The sequence below is a fragment of the Salmo salar genome, chromosome 09, assembly GCF_965601325.2.
Source record: "Salmo salar chromosome 09, fSalSal1, whole genome shotgun sequence".
In the NCBI taxonomy this organism is placed as follows: Eukaryota; Metazoa; Chordata; class Actinopteri; order Salmoniformes; family Salmonidae; genus Salmo; species Salmo salar.
The window spans coordinates 37,462,806-37,478,594 of NC_138299.1; the positions used below are offsets into that span (position 1 = coordinate 37,462,806).

Genomic DNA, 15,789 nt, shown 5'->3' on the forward strand with positions numbered 1-15,789 from the left:
CATGGAGGGCTGTGCGGCCCCCCAAAGAAATGCCACCCCACACCATGACTGACCCACTGCCAAACCGGTCATGCTGGAGGATGTTGCAGGCAGCAGAACGTTCTCCACGGCGTCTCCAGACTCTGTCACGTCTGTCACATGTGCTCAGTGTGAACCTGCTTTCATCTGTGAAGAGCACAGGGCGCCAGTGGCGAATTTGCCAATCTTGGTGTTCTCTGGCACATGCCAAACGTCCTGCACGGTGTTGGGCTGTAAGCCCAACCCCCACCTGTGGACGTCGGGCCCTCATACCACCCTCATGAGTCTGTTTCTGACCGTTTGAGCAGACACATGCACATTTGTGGCCTGCTGGAGGTCATTTTGCAGGGCTCTGACAGTGCTCCTCCTGCTCCTCCTTGCACAAAGGCGGAGGTAGCGGTCCTGCTGCTGGGTTGTTGCCCTCCTACGGCCTCCTCCACGTCTCCTGATGTACTGGCCTGTCTCCTGGTAGCGCCTCCATGCTCTGGACACTACGCTGACAGACACAGCAAACCTTCTTGCCACAGCTCGCATTGATGTGCCATCCTGGATGAGCTGCACTACCTGAGCCACTTGTGTGGGTTGTAGACTCCGTCTCATGCTACCACTAGAGTGAAAGCACCGCCAGCATTCAAAAGTGACCAAAACATCAGCCAGGAAGCATAGGAACTGAGAAGTGGTCTGTGGTTACCACCTGCAGAACCACTCCTTTATTGGGGGTGTCTTGCTTATTGCCTATAATTTCCTCCTGTTGTCTATTCAGAACGCCGCAGCCCGTCTGGTGTTCAACCTTCCCAAGTTCTCTCACGTCACCCCGCTCCTCCGCTCTCTCCACTGGCTTCCAGTTGAAGCTCGCATCCGCTACAAGACAATGGTGATTGCCTACGGAGCTGTGAAGGGAACGGCACCTTCATACCTTCAGGCTCTGATCAGGCCCTACATCCAAACAAGGGCACTGCGTTCATCCACCTCTGGCCTGCTGGCCCCCCTACCTCTGAGGAAGCACAGTTCCCGCTCAGCCCAGTCAAAACTGTTCGCTGCTCTGGCACCCCAATGGTGGAACAAGCTTCCTCACGACGCCAGGACAGCGGAGTCAATCACCACCTTCCGGAGACACCTGAAACCCCACCTCTTTAAGGAATACCTAGGATAGGATAAAGTAATCCTTCTAACCCCCCCCCCCCCCCTTAAAAGATTTAGATGCACTATTGTAAAGTGGTTGTTCCACTGGATATCATAAGGTGAATGCACCAATTTGTAAGTCGCTCTGGATAAGAGCGTCTGCTAAATGACTTAAATGTAATGTAAATGTATTCCATTTGCACAACAGCATGTGAAATGTATTGTCAATCAGTGTTGCTTCCTAAGTGGACAGTTTAATTTCACAGAAGTGTGATTGACTTGGAGTTACATTGTGTTGTTTAAGTGTTCCCTTTATTTTTTTGAGCAGTATATTTTCAAAAGCTCAGAGGTCCTCCTTAATCTGTTCTGAAAGACTATTACCCATTGGGTAACAGTGCTCTCAATGCATACGCTGCTAATAGCCTAACTGGGCTGTTCACTGCAGTGTACCAGCCAGCCATTTGTGATGAATCACTCAGATCAGTTCAGTGAAAGAAGAACTGATAGCAAAGTTTCTGTTCCCGAAGCTATAAACTCTGGAATGCCCATCAGAATCCATAAGGGTGAATATATTACCACGGAGGTGCTTCCCCATCTCAACCCCATAACAACATTACAGGATTGCCCAGTCACAGTCTTAGTCCCAATTGATTGGAGTCCACCTGTGGTACATTCTATTGATTGGACATGATTTGGATTGAAAATAATGCAATCCATTTTAGAATAAGGTGGTAATGTAACAAAATGTGTAAAAAGTCGAGGTCCGAATACTTTCCGAATGCACTGTATCAAACATTTTTGATGTACTCAGAGGACCGTTATTAGCATGATTTAACCACTCCTACATAAATCATAGATTATCAGATACTCAACAAGAAGGTGTGATTTCACTAATACTGAAACAGGACCCAGGTGGTAAATATAAAGATAGTCCACAAAGAAATTGCAAAATGCATTACGCATAGAATTAAAAAGGTATTGTCATATATAATTTATCCTAATCAGATAAGTTTTTTTCATGGACGATACATTGGAGATAATATAAGACAAGTACTGGGAACAATAGAACAGTGAAAAATCTGGGAAACCTGTTCTGGTATTCATAGCTGACTTTGAAAAGGCTTTTGATAAAGTACAAGTGGAATTTATATATTCAAATGCCTGGAATATTTCAATTTTGGAGAATCTCTTATATAGTGGGTTAACTCTAGGTGTAAAATAGTAAATAATTGCTACTTCTCAAAGTATTAAACTGTCAAGTGGAGTAAAACAAGGTTGTCCACTATCGGCATATCTATTCATTACGGCCATCAAAATGTTAGCTATTAAAATCAGATCCAACAATATTATTAAGGGGCTAGAAATCCAGTTGTGAAAGTTGTCATTTTACACTGATTTATGGTTTCTTTTATATCCACAATTTGGATCCCTCCACAGCCTCAGAGGATCTGGATAATTTTTCTAACCTCTCTGGATTACAACCAAACTATCATAACTGTATTATATGACATATTGGATCACAAAAAACAAAAAACTTTTACATTACTGTGTAGTTGACCAATAAAATGGTCTGACAGTGAAGTGGACATAATACGGTATTCATATCCTGAAATAAAGAAATTCTCACTAGAATACATTTTTATAGAAAGCTAGCAAAATAGATAAGCTCTTGCTACCATGGAAAGGAAAATACCTGTCTGTTTGTGGAAAAGAAATCACCCTGATTAGTCATATCCCAATTTACCTATTTGCTTATGGCCCTGCCTACACCTAAGGACTTGTTTTTTTTTAATTATATGAGCAAAAAATATTCAATTTTATTTGTAATGGCAAGCCAGACAAAAATAAATGGGCCTATTTATATAATGAATATGAATTTCAGAGGGCAGAAATTATTCAATATTAATGTTTTACCAGAGCAAACGCTAGCTAGCAAACAAGCTGGTGTGTGTAGAGCAGCACTAGAATTGAAAACATCTTACCTTTTAGAAGTTAATAAATCCAATGTGAAGTGTGATAACTATAGTATCCTTAATTGTAAAAAGTGAATCCATTATTTTTAACAACTCATTAATTTCCGAATCATGCTTGAATCATCATCAGTAGGCTACAGTAACCTATGCTTTAGAAGGGAGGGGCAGTTAGCCTACAAACACGCACAGGCAAAGATTTCCAGCTGGCAGGCAGATGCTGGAATAAGTTTCTGAGTGACAGAGTGAGGGCTTTGCATAGATCCTTTGTTGCGATTTTTGTGGGACTAGAAAAAATACCCGGAACGTAAAATAAGGTTATTAACCGGTTCTCGTGGTTTTAAAATAATGGTTGTTCCGGGAAAGTATAAATCACTTTCATTTTCGGTTCAGGTTCTGTTCCTCAAATAATTTAATTATTTTCCAGTTTTCGATTCAGTTCCCTGAACTGGTTCCAACAATTGATTGTAACAAATCTGGAGATTAAATATCTGTTTGTCCGTCTGCTACATCCCTTCAGTTTTTCTTGTTTATTGCTGTTCCTATGTAGCGTTCCACTGTAATACGGGTTACTACATAGTCATATATACTGTATGAGTACTGTGTGTTTCCTTTATGGATTATTCCCTGACAACAATACTCCTACAGGCCTGAGATAAGTGATACTCCTACATTATACACTGGTAGGTAGTATCTGACAAACTCCCAAAAGGCAAAAATATCTACTTTTTGTAAGAAAATTGTATATTTTTAATTTCCCTTAAAAAAAACAGAAGTAACCAATAAAACTCACTTTGTCCTTAACTTTCTACCTTTTCATCTTTGCTAGTTTATTTCAATCTTTCCCAAATAGAAATTATCATAGGACACATTTGAAAATGGCAGTAATCTGAAGTAAAAAACCCCACAAAGGTTAAAAGATAAAAAAAGGAACATACTAGTACAAATTTCAAACACAATAGATACCGATACCAAACGGTACGATGAAGTCCTACTCGTGTACCATGGTAGGGGTCCAGGTGGTGGCCGGAGACGGTGGGCTTGCGTCTCGAGAGAGATTGACACCACTCTTGGTTGGCATGGCAACCATGTTGTATTTGAGCAGGAAAACCAACAAGCAGTAGGCCTCCCAGGATTATGGCTGATATGATGAGGTATCGGGCTGGGAATGCCTCCCAGGAAAATAATGTTATTAACTGGTTCCCATGCTGTTAAAATAACGGTTCTGTTCCGGAACAGTATATCACTTTCATTTTCGGTTCGGAATCTGTTCCTCAAATAATGGCTGACGTTGAGGTATTTGGTTGGGAACGCCTCCCACGATGATTGCTGACATGTTCTTTATGAGGTATTGGGTTGGGAACGCCTCCCACGATGATTGCTGACATGTTCTTTATGAGGTATTGGGTTGGGAACGTCTCCCAGGATGATTGCTGACATGTTCTTTATGAGGTATTGGGTTGGGAACGTCTCCCAGGATGATTGCTGACATGTTCTTGATAACTCAAAATGATGGCTACCCTTAAAATATCTATCCAGGCGTTGTTGGTTTTGGCATTGGTCAGCAACGCCTGGATAGATATTTTAAGTATCAGTCAACCACGTTATAGCAATCGGTCAATCGATGACTCGGTTGATGACGTGGCACGCAACCATTGGTGGTTGATGCATGCAACGTCTGAGCAGGGGAACACAACCATTGGGTTGGGAACATCAGCAGGCCTCCCAGCATGACATGTTGATGTATTGGGTTGGGAATGCCTCCCAGGCAGAGGTTGGTGGGAGGCGCTATAGGATGGACTCATTGTAATGGCTGGAAAGGAATCAATGGAACAGAGAGAAAAGTGGTTTCCATATGTTTGATACTTTTCAATGTATTATATTCCAGTCATTACAATGAGCTCGTCCTCCTATAGCTCCCCCCACTAGCCTCCACTGCTCCCAGGATGATGCCTGACATGTTGATGAGGTATTGGGTTGGGCGCCACCAGAGGCTTGTCCACGAAGATCTAGGCGTATAGGCAGGGGAGAGAAATACACAATTGATTGAAGGTCCACGAAGCTCCATAGTATGCCGCCTCCAAGAGCATGCTTACTAGCTAGCAATGTTGTTGCTACTGTTAATTCATTTGGCTTTAGTTTCAGTCAATCAAACATTTAAAACTTTCAATAGCAGTTTTGCTACAGATGCTTGGCTAGCTTAGCCTAACCAGAGATACTGTAATGACAAGATGGTCTTGTCTATGCACTAACAATGGGAGTCGTTGTCCCAAAGGCGGGAAGGCAGACAGTCTGCTTATTGCTGTATTCTAACATGGAAAGACATGACGTGAATGCAGCATTATCAGAAACTTGGGACCTTTGAGATAAAATTAACTTAGGTTATTTGCGTAGAGCTTCCTATTGGTTGATTCTGATACTTCCCAAGTGGGAAACTGGAGTATCATCTTTCTACGATTAAGCAAGTTCCCGACACGACGTGAATGCGGCAACTACCACCAATTGCTAACAAGAAATTGGATTTGTAGTGTAGACAAACTACAAATGCAACTCACATTTAGGTGGATGTGTCACTTTCAATCACTTCTAACCAGACAAGATAACACAAACTCATTTGAAAATATTAAACAAAAATAATTTGTTTAATGTTATGTGAAGAATGTAGCCCTGTAAACATATAAATGAACCCAGAATGCACTCTTAAAATAGCCTTACAAATGCATCCTTATAAGATCCATGCAAGTCCAGGATGAGCAGTATACTTTTCCTTTTCTTTCCAACATTTCACTTGAAAAATAGTGAGGTGGAAAAAGACCAGAAAACCATTGTCCTTACATGGAGTTGGGAAGAAAGACAAGGCCACTTTCAAAACGTCTCAGTGCTAAAAAAATGTCCTTATTTGCTTGATATGCATATCTAAAAACAAATGATATTCCCAGAATCTATCTTCGAGTGAACCTCTACTCACTCTACCTTGGTCTTATCCTGTATGTGTAACAAAGAGTTGGCCACAGATCATTAAGTATGGGACCAAGTCACCACCCCACTAATCTCAGTTAACCCAGAAGCAAAAATCCTGAGTCATTTGGTCAGATGTTTATGTTTACGTAGTCAGTCGACAAGAGATGACCACCCCACCAAACCTGGTCCTATTCTCTATTGTATCCTCACTTCCACACCGAGGAGTTGGCTACAGCACAAAGTGGACAAGCAGGATAACCCTAACCCAACTGACCACTGTTCACCTTTGGGACGCAATTCAAACAGCTAGGGTTCAGTGATAATATGAATGTGTTTATTTTGTCCATTGGGAGAATGACAGGGGCATTTCCCAGCTCTGTGTTTGGCAGTATGATAGTCAGCACCTGTAGCCGTCTCTCTGGTTCAGTCTTCCTGAGGGTCCCTGGTACTGATCAACAGAGGCTCGTGTTCAGTTGGAGAGACGTTCTAGAATGCACAATTTGATTTGAAATTAAAGTTTGTTGGGGCCTGTATTCACGAAACATCTCAAAGTACGATTGATGATCTAGGATCAGTTTTGCCTTTAAGATCATTATGAATAACATTGACATGGAGGACCTGGTCCTAGATCAGCACTCCTACTCAGAGATGCTTTATTAATACGGGCCCTGGACTGTGTATAATTGGTCTTGTCGTTGTATCCAATCCCTCTGTTTTTGATCTAGTTTAGTCCTCTGCCTTGGCTTCCATCTCTCCGTCCTCATCATCTCCGTCCACCTCAGCGTTCTCTCTCTCCAGTCGCTCCAGCTGGCGGGCCAGCTCTGTCTCATCGGTGTCTGTCACAACCTTCGCCTGGAGGGGAAGACAACACACAGGAAGACAAACAAATTGACATTAAAAGCGCTATGTCCTGAACCTTCTTGCTGTTTTTAATGCTGTTTTAATGTGGTATCTCTGGTAAGTAAGATTTCCAATGTATTTATTACATACAGTTGTGGCCAAATATATTGGCACTCTTGCAGTTTTCTTAAGTAATTCTCTATTTATTTTCAAACAAGTTGAAATTGAAAACAAGTACCATCTCCGGGGTGACAATAATTTTGCCCATGCCATTTGTTTTAATTTTCTCAATTTCAATTGTAAACTTAAGTTTACAATTAAATTGGTTCTGCAATGTTGAAAATCCAATAAGATGTGGCGACCACCAATTGTTTGCAATTTCAATTTATTTGAGAAGAAATAGATTATTATTTATGAAAAGTGCAAGAGTGACAGTATATTTGGCCACAACTGTATGGCAGGGGTTTCATGAAACCACCACCCCACCTCACCCCAACCAAGCTTGGTCTTTTCCATTTTCCCTCTCTTCCTGTAGTAACAAAAGACAGCAACAAATATTTCAGCTGCAAATTGGACAATAAAGTTGCATTCTATTGCACTGACCTCCATCTGGATGTTGAAGACTCCTCTCTTCTCCTCGATCTTCTCTTTGATGGCAGCCATGGCCTGGTTGAGGACAGAGAGACCCTCCGTGCGCTCCAGCGTGGTGGTTGTCATGACGTAGCGAGGCGGCGCTATCAGATTAATCTGCCAGAGCACAAGACACAGGTTTAGAGGGGACACAGATTAAGCCCAGTCTTGGACTAGAAGTCACTTTTAATGAATGCTTTTTAGTATAGGACTATACTATGTCTAATCTGGGTTCAGAAAAACAGACTTGAAGGGTGTTTGTTGTTGTTATTTACCTTGATGGGCATGGCCTCTGTGGAGCAGCCTAGCCCCGCCCTCAATGCTTCTTTGACAGCGTCAATGCCTTCGTAGCCATAGCAGGCCACCTCAATGTCTGAGGGAGAGACGTGTTAGTAATATGTCAGAATAATATTTTATTCTATCATACTATATCAAAACTCATCAAGCTACTGCTATGTAAATTATGTACAAGTACACAGGTAAGCTTTAGGTGTACTGTACAGCGTGTACATACCTGCCCTGATTTTGACAGCCTGTGGGGTGAGTCTTCTGTTGATGTTGTCAATGAGCACAGCCTTCTCCTCCTCTGTCAGGTCCAGACAATCTAAAATGGCTGGGTCCCTGTGGGCCAAAACAGACATTAACGCAATAGCCAAATAATATGTCTATTGGTGTGGGAGAAATGGATGTAGTCTAGAATTTTAACTAACAAGAGGAGACTTAAATCAAATGGACCATTTTCTTCCATTTCTAGTTACAGAACTTTGCTGTTTTCAACACATTGGTTCTAGGAATGGAAATCATTTTGTGGATCTCAACAAGCGAATCCCTCCACCAACCCTGACCAGGATGTCAGTACTCACGCCACAGCCTGTTTGAAGACATCATAGGCTCCATATCCAGGCCTCTTGTACTTCTCATCAAACACCCAGGCAGTGCGCGTGAACAGGCTCTCCAGCTGCTCCTCCTTAGTGTACTCCAGAACCTCAGCCACATGCCTCAATATGCTGTATACCTGTCATAGTAATATCAATAATAATACATATTTATATTGCCTTTTTTCAAGGACCCAAAGTCGCTCATGACTGAAGACACACAAGTCTAGGATCACCGCCCAAAATATTTGAGTATATATAATTTGACAACACATCTAAAAGTACTATAATTTAACATAACCAGCCCTTCTGCATTTTCAGCCAAAGGCACAAGATTACATTGTACTAGCTGGTAGAGGTATTAGACTATGAATATGGAGATGATGTGAGGACTTAGACAACATACTGTTTTGGATTTGGTGAATTTGTCTTCGCACTTGATTGCCTCCTCGGGTGAAACTCTTCTCTTGGACAGATCAATGTAGCCTAGAGAGAGAGAGTAGGGAAATTAACCATCAATCTTTGGGACCAGGCTGCAAGACAAGCCATCACATCCACAGACAGGATTCTTCCTCTCACCTTTCTCCTTGTCCACTCGGATGACGACCACACACTCGTTGCGTCCGATCCTGATGAGTTTGTTGATGGAGCGGATACGTCTGCGAGACAACTCGCTCAGCAGGATCATGCCTTCGATGTTGTTGTACTCTAACAGGCTAACGTAGGCGCCCATCTCTGCGATGGAGCGCACGTTGACCATCACCACATCTTCCACCTCTGGAAACCTATGCTGGTAGAATCTACAGCTGAATGACGGCATTCTTCACTCTGTGTGGACGAGAGGAGACCATAAAGTAGATTGCAGAGGATAGTAGCTAGTTATTGTATTCTCATTCTGCCTGCAGCCAATACCCTATGTCATTATGCCATCTATGAGGTCTGAACCTTTATGGCACAGGCGGTAATGCTTTAAAGAGGCAGATAATTTGCTGTATAATGGTCATAGACAGAACTTGTAGCTGAACTAGAAGTTAGCTAACTTACCGATGGGCATATGCTAACTTGTACGAAGACAACTTGCTTGCTACTGTAGCTAGCAACCTTTATTACTATAACAAATGTCGCTAGCACCAGTATGAAGCAAGTTGTCCTCATACAAGTTAGCATATGCTCATCGGTTAGTTAGCTAGCTTCTAGTTCAGCTACAAGTTCGGTCTGAAGGACTTTCAGCTAGATTATTTTTTGTATTATTTGTTAGTTATCCCCATCAGCTAGTTACTGATAATGTATAGAAGAGGATAAGCTGGATAGGATAGCCAGATGAATATGCTAGCTAACTAATGCCGCTGTGCTGAGTCTCATGCCTTCACCAGTCATTCATTCATTCAGAACACAATGACACTCAAACGTTAAGTACTCACCGTAAAGCTATAGATATCCAAATCTTGATATTTAACTATATCCTTGTTACATTAAAATTGTAGCAATTTCAAAAAGTGACAATTTCAAAGATCGAATTCAACTATTTCATCAGCATGCGCGAACATGCGATCTGACCCGGAAGCGGAACTGGAAACCTTCAACAACTAAAACAATTACCATCGATATTTTTTACTGATACTGTTCCCACTTAAATTAGTAGTTTTCCTTTTCCCCCACAAGGTGTCGCTCTGAGTGTTTTGAAGCAAGTTCATAAATACTGGACATACTGGTAGATCGATTACTCTTTCACATTGAGTTGACCACTTACATATAGTATTACACAACAAAAATGGCATGAACATGATTCAGAAAGGGGCACCCGAGTGGCGCAATAAGTCTAAGGCACTGCATCTCAGTGCTAGAGGCGTCACTAGACACCCTGGTTTGAATCCAGGCTGTATCACAACCGGCCGTGATCGGGAGTCCCATAGGGCGGGCGGCACACAATTGGCCCAGCGTTGGCCCGGGTAGGCAGTCATTGTAAATAAGAATGTGTTCTAAACTGACATGCCTAGTTAAATAAAGATTAAAAACAAAATGTTAGACGTCCTCCAGTGATTTTTGAACTTTTACTGTTGCAAAGTGATGTATCCCAAGTATAAATACAGTAAAGTACACACACTAAAGGGCAAACTTCAAGGAGTAGGGTATTCAAAGATTTGGTTTGATGTCATCTGCCTCCCTCATTCCTTGAGGAACATTAGAGGAGCAATAGAGAACAAAAGAGGAAAGCCTCCCGCTCCAGTGCTGAAGAAATGAAAGAACCAAACACTACTTCTATCAATTTGGTCTTTAATTCACAATAATTCCAACAAAAAACAGATCTACAGAAATAAAAATAATATAGTAACCTTACATTCAATAACTCTATCTCCAATTAACAGCTCAACATCTACACAAGGTGTGTACTGCACAGACCGAAGAGATATCATAATGAATAATATTATATGGACAGGGATGACCTGATCCTATATCAGTACTCCAACTCTGAGACACTGAATAAAGCCATTTGTTACAAACTCCTCTGACTATGGCATACATGACAGAAATAGTCAGAGGAGTTGGGAAGAACACAAACAGATCTGGGATCAGGCTTGTATTGAGCGGGTCCTGGAGACAGTACCAGCAGAACTCTACGTAAACCTCAGTTCTGGTTCCAGAAGCAATAGGGAGGGATGGAAGGGTGGCAGAGCGATCGTTCTACAGGTGCATTACTCTGTACATAATACATCTATTTTTAACATTACATATATATCAATGTCAAATATCTAGACACCACAATATCATCAATAATAACCCAAATTAAAATGCTGTTATAATATGTGAAACAGATCTTTGTTAAGACTGTTTTCCCATTGTGTCCACTAGAGATAATACTTGCCTGCATTTCAGCGAGTCCTGCCTCTGCACGCACGCACGCACGCACACACACACACACAATTTTTATGAAATTGTAGGCTATTTTTCCCCGCATTTAGGCTTATTGGTTCGTTTAAGTTCATTTCACAGACGCATTTCAATAACAGCTCTGAAAACAAAACACAGAAAAAAATGTATGTCACATATTTAAAATATCACCTGTGGTGAAAACCATCAGATTAAAAATACAGCATAGCTGGATCGTTCATAACGAATCTCAGTGAATTAGAAAATGCATTGATTTCAAACAAAGTATTGATAATTAAGATAATCCCACAGACAGCGGTGCTCAGATATTCTTTAGTGTTTTCTGTGAATAGAATAGTGCTGGTTACATTCACTATGGTTACACTCCTACAGAGTAGAACAGGAACTATGCATGATGAATACTGAGATAAAACAAAAGCTACCCCAGAGGGGTTTAGTGTCAAAACTTTTAAACACCTCTAATAATCCTTCTTCATTATCATCAATGTTGGTTTAAATCCTGTGATTCTGGACAGGACAGTTTTTTGTATTTAGTTATGACTAGGGGTATATTATTTACGCCGATTCTGTTGTAAAACGTTTAGTTTGTTGCAAAGCATTTAGCAACAGAAACCATTTACTACAAACAGAAAACGCTTTGGAACGACAAAATGTCTATCGTATAAATTCAGGTAGGTCCCTCCCCATTTACTTCCATTTGTTTCAGTTTGGTTCTTAAAACGGTAAATGGTTTGCAAAACGTAATAAATACACCCTATAGCGCTTGGGTAGAGGTGAGAGGTGGTGTTAGGGCTAGTTTTTTTATTCTCTAGTACCGAGCCAATCCAAAATGAGCAGAACTGGCCTGGTTACGACCCACCAGTTTCTGGAACCATGCTGGAGGGACAATGTGAAAAGAAAATATCAGAGCCAGCACAGTAGTGTTGTATAAGGCAAGTAGATTAGAATGAGGCAGTGACTCTTAAGCACCTCTCAGATCTGTCTAATTATTGTGATGTCCAAAACACCAGTTAGATAAACCTCCAGCAATGTGCTGTGCTGTAGGGTAGTGCTGACCTGGGTTCAAATAGCATTTGAAATAATTCAAATACTTCGAGGTTTTTCTTTCATCTACCTGGAGTGCCAGATAGGGGTAGGGTTTGCCCATGTGGGACTATTCTATTGTTCAATCAAGCACAGCTAAAGTATTTGAAATGATTCAAATTGTATTTGAACCCAGGGCTGCTGCAGTAGAAAGAGAGCCCAGATGCTGAGATAATGTAATCCTACACCTGGGTGTTATCACCTCACAGATAGTTTTATTAGGTGAACAAATCCCATCCATGATGATACTTGTAGTAGCCTAATCCCATTCCCATCTGCTCTGTTAGAGATCAGAGGCACCTTACTGCCAACACTCAAGGCTATTGCTGAGTGATGTCAGTTCGACATTAGAGAACACACACACACACCTGACCTCACACACGGACAGAGCATGGGTACAACAACCTGTGTGTAGTGTAGGAGAGACATTCACTGACTGGATAGTAATATGTCATACATTGAAGCTATGGGTTCTTCTTCTCCTCATCTTTGAAAACTTATTTAAAATACAATATATTAAGAATTATAAATAATTATCAAAAGCAGGATAGAAGCATTAATTATATTTCTGCCACAAGTGCCAAGTCTTTACATACTTCTTACCTGGAACGTAAATAGTTAATTTAGTGAAGAGAAATACAGAAACATAAAAAGGAGAGAAAAAAGAAATGATCAGAGCAATAATAACTCAAATGAATTTCCCCAGGCAGTCTCAGAAGTGAATAGAAGAGTTCAGTTCAGCATAATAGTGATAAGAGTTGTAAATGTTTCATTCATCTTCAGCTTGTGTTGATTGAGGATCTACCTCCAGTCTCACAGTGATTGTGGTTAGAGAATTGAGTCAAGGCAAATCTTCAGCGGTGTGTGTGTGTGTGTGTGTGTGTGTGTGTCTCAGGTAGGGCCCTATACATTTTTTTTTTATTCTGTAGGACTCCGTTAAGTTTTCCCCAATTCCGTTTTCTCCGTTTAGTTTTTCCAGATTTCCGTTTCCCCTTGTTTTTTCAGGTTCACTCTCAAAATCACACTTTTTAAAATAGAAAACAACTAAAATTGGACGTTCTAAGTCCACAACAATGCTGAAACCACATCGGGAGACCACTTTTGATGTCTAGGAACTTTTCTTTTAGATGTTTATTTTTGGGTGTGGTTACCCTTTAATTCCAGTGCTAGCAAGAGGCTGTTGTTTAGCAGTGTTTTTGTAGCGCACATGTGATGACAGTTTGCCAAACAAATACCCACTGGATTGATGCAAATAATATCATTCTGCCAGGTCAGCATAGGCTACTTTGTAGTTAAAATTTAACTGAAGGTTTTTGTGAAAGCCTTTCCATCTACCAGAAGACTTTTCATTAGCATCATCGCTAACAGCTACACAAAGTGGTAAACGCACGCACTGCACATAGAGACGAGGAATTCTCTTTGCTTAATCAGAAACTCGCAGGAAATAAGAATCATTGATGCATTCTGTTCATGTCTTATGATAAACTTGGGAAAATTAATACATTTTCAATACATTTAGTTGATTGCCTACAAAGTTCAATAAATGTTAGCATATTGTTGAATTATGTTTCAATGTATTCATTCTGTGATTCCGTTCACTTTCTGTGCATTGCAGATTTTATAGGGCTCTAGTCAGGTTAGCATTCTGGGTGTGTTATACTGCCCCGGCCCTTAGCGTAGCCAGGAGGAGGGGACCCATTGTGGCTCTGTGTCCAGTTTGTTGATCAGCCTCAGCAGTTCCTGATAGGCCTTGTCCTGGTCTGTGTTCACGATGGCTGCATCAAACAGGTGGCCAAAGTTCTGCTCCATCTCACGGGCCTTCTCGATGATGTCACGCAGCTCCTCTGGCTGATGTAGAGAAAGGGTTGAGAATAAGAGAAGGAACACTGAGCATGTTTCCCCAGGTTAGCTTGATGTTTTTCCTAGCCACTGTGCTTCTGCATTGCTTGCTCTTTGGGGTTTTATGCTGGGTATCTGTAAAGCACTGACAATTGCTGATGTAAAAAGGGCTGTATAAAATACATTCGAACAATGATTGATTGCTAGATGTCAAGTGGATGAGCTTGACCAAGGCTTAGTAAACCAACCTTACTGACAGACAGGACCCTTCGGGGTCAAAACGATGGAGAAAACAGATGTGGTGTTCGAAGGATTCAGTACCTTTGGGTTCTTGCTCTCTTTGGTCAGGAGTGCTCGCAACCGTTCTTGGGAGGGAGGAGCGATGAAGATAATGTAAGGCTTCAGATCTGAGCTACGCAGAGTCTTCAACGACTGGAGCGAGGAGGGAGAGAACCCCCAGTCAGACACGGCAGCAACATAGACAATTTATGTTCTCTTATACTACCTCTTCTTTTCCCTCTCCGTCTGGCCGCCTCCTGCCTCTCCCTCTCAAATCTCTATATTATTTCTTTCCCCCCAATCCCCCTCCCTCAGCCTCTCCCCCTCACCTGTGTGTGCAGACAGAGCAGGCAGATTTTGCCCGTGTTGATGAGTTGGCGGACAGAGTCGGTGCTGGTTCCGTACAAGTTCTTCTCAAACTCTCCCGACTCAATGAACTTCCCCGCAGTGGCGTCCATGTCAAAGGCCTGGCGGGAGACAAAATGGTAGTCTCTCCCACTCACCTCCACATCACGCCTGTTCCGCGTCGTGTCTGGAATGAGCAAAAATAAAAGAAATGATCAACATTTTTATTGCTTAAAAGAAAACAAGAACAGGACAGTGGAAGGGATACAACAGACATTGACTGAAAAATCATATCTGGAATGAATACAAATGACCAAATTCTATACCCTCTAAATGTGTTACTAACTCTCTACAGTACAAAGACTTTCTCATTGACCAGATGGTATGCCCCTAAAACATCTAGAATCTTCACTACCTAGTACAAGGGATGCACGATATATTGGTGAACATATCGGAATTAGATGATATTAGCTAAAAATGCCAACAACGGTATCGGCCTGATGTCTAGTTTAACGCCGATGTGCAAAACCGATGTCAAAGCTGACGTGCATACCTATATAATGTACAGTTGAAGTCAGAAGTTTACATACACTTAGGTTGGAGTCATTAAAACTCATTTTTCAACCACTCCACAAAATGTCTTGTTAACAAACTATAGTTTTGGCAAGTCGGTTAGGACATCTACTTGGTGCATGACACAAGTAATTTTTCCAACAATTGCTTACAGAGAGATTATTTCACTGTATCACAATTCCAGTGGGTCAGAAGTTTACATACACTAAGCTGACTGCCTTTAAACAGCTTGGAAAATTCCAGAAAATTATGTCATGGCTTGACAAGCTTCTGATAGGCTAATTGACATCATTTGAGTCAATTGGAGGTGTACCTGTGGATGTATTTCAAGGCCTACCTTCAAACTCTGTGCTTCTTTGCTTGAC

General features: G+C 41.4%; 2 protein-coding genes across 4 annotated transcripts in view; both read right to left on the reverse strand.

Moving 5' to 3' along the window:
- Positions 1 to 5,723: 5,723 nt before the first annotated feature.
- Positions 5,724 to 9,956, reverse strand: eif2s1a (eukaryotic translation initiation factor 2, subunit 1 alpha a). The gene is made up of 8 exons (NM_001140183.1): positions 9,838 to 9,956; positions 8,996 to 9,244; positions 8,823 to 8,902; positions 8,405 to 8,556; positions 8,056 to 8,162; positions 7,817 to 7,914; positions 7,515 to 7,658; positions 5,724 to 6,923 (listed from the first exon to the last, which is right to left on the reverse strand). The coding sequence occupies exons 2-8, from the start codon at positions 9,234 to 9,236 to the stop codon at positions 6,798 to 6,800; spliced, it is 948 nt and encodes a 315-aa protein (NP_001133655.1). The 5' UTR covers positions 9,237 to 9,244; positions 9,838 to 9,956; the 3' UTR covers positions 5,724 to 6,797.
- Positions 9,957 to 10,673: 717 nt separating this feature from the next.
- Positions 10,674 to 15,789, reverse strand: part of pals1a (protein associated with LIN7 1, MAGUK p55 family member a) — a 61,645-nt gene continuing 56,529 nt past the window's right edge. For all 3 annotated transcript variants that reach the window (XM_014211293.3, XM_014211292.3, XM_014211294.3), the window contains exons 10-12: positions 14,836 to 15,038; positions 14,549 to 14,659; positions 10,674 to 14,236 (exon numbers count right to left, since the gene is read on the reverse strand). In XM_014211293.3, coding sequence (XP_014066768.1) covers positions 14,060 to 14,236; positions 14,549 to 14,659; positions 14,836 to 15,038 — 491 coding nt within the window. In that variant the 3' untranslated portion in view covers positions 10,674 to 14,059. The remainder of the gene's footprint in view (positions 14,237 to 14,548; positions 14,660 to 14,835; positions 15,039 to 15,789) is intronic.

Bases quoted from the DNA above. Each gene is read 5' to 3' on its own strand.
- eif2s1a (NM_001140183.1), bottom strand. From the start codon at position 9,236: ATGCCGTCATTCAGCTGTAGATTCTACCAGCATAGGTTTCCAGAGGTG. The intron at 8,557-8,822 runs GTATGTTGTCTA...TTACTATGACAG, and splicing joins AATTCACCAAATCCAAAACA to GTATACAGCATATTGAGGCA. The intron at 7,915-8,055 runs GTATGTACACGC...TCTCTCCCTCAG, and splicing joins GGCTGTCAAAATCAGGGCAG to ACATTGAGGTGGCCTGCTAT.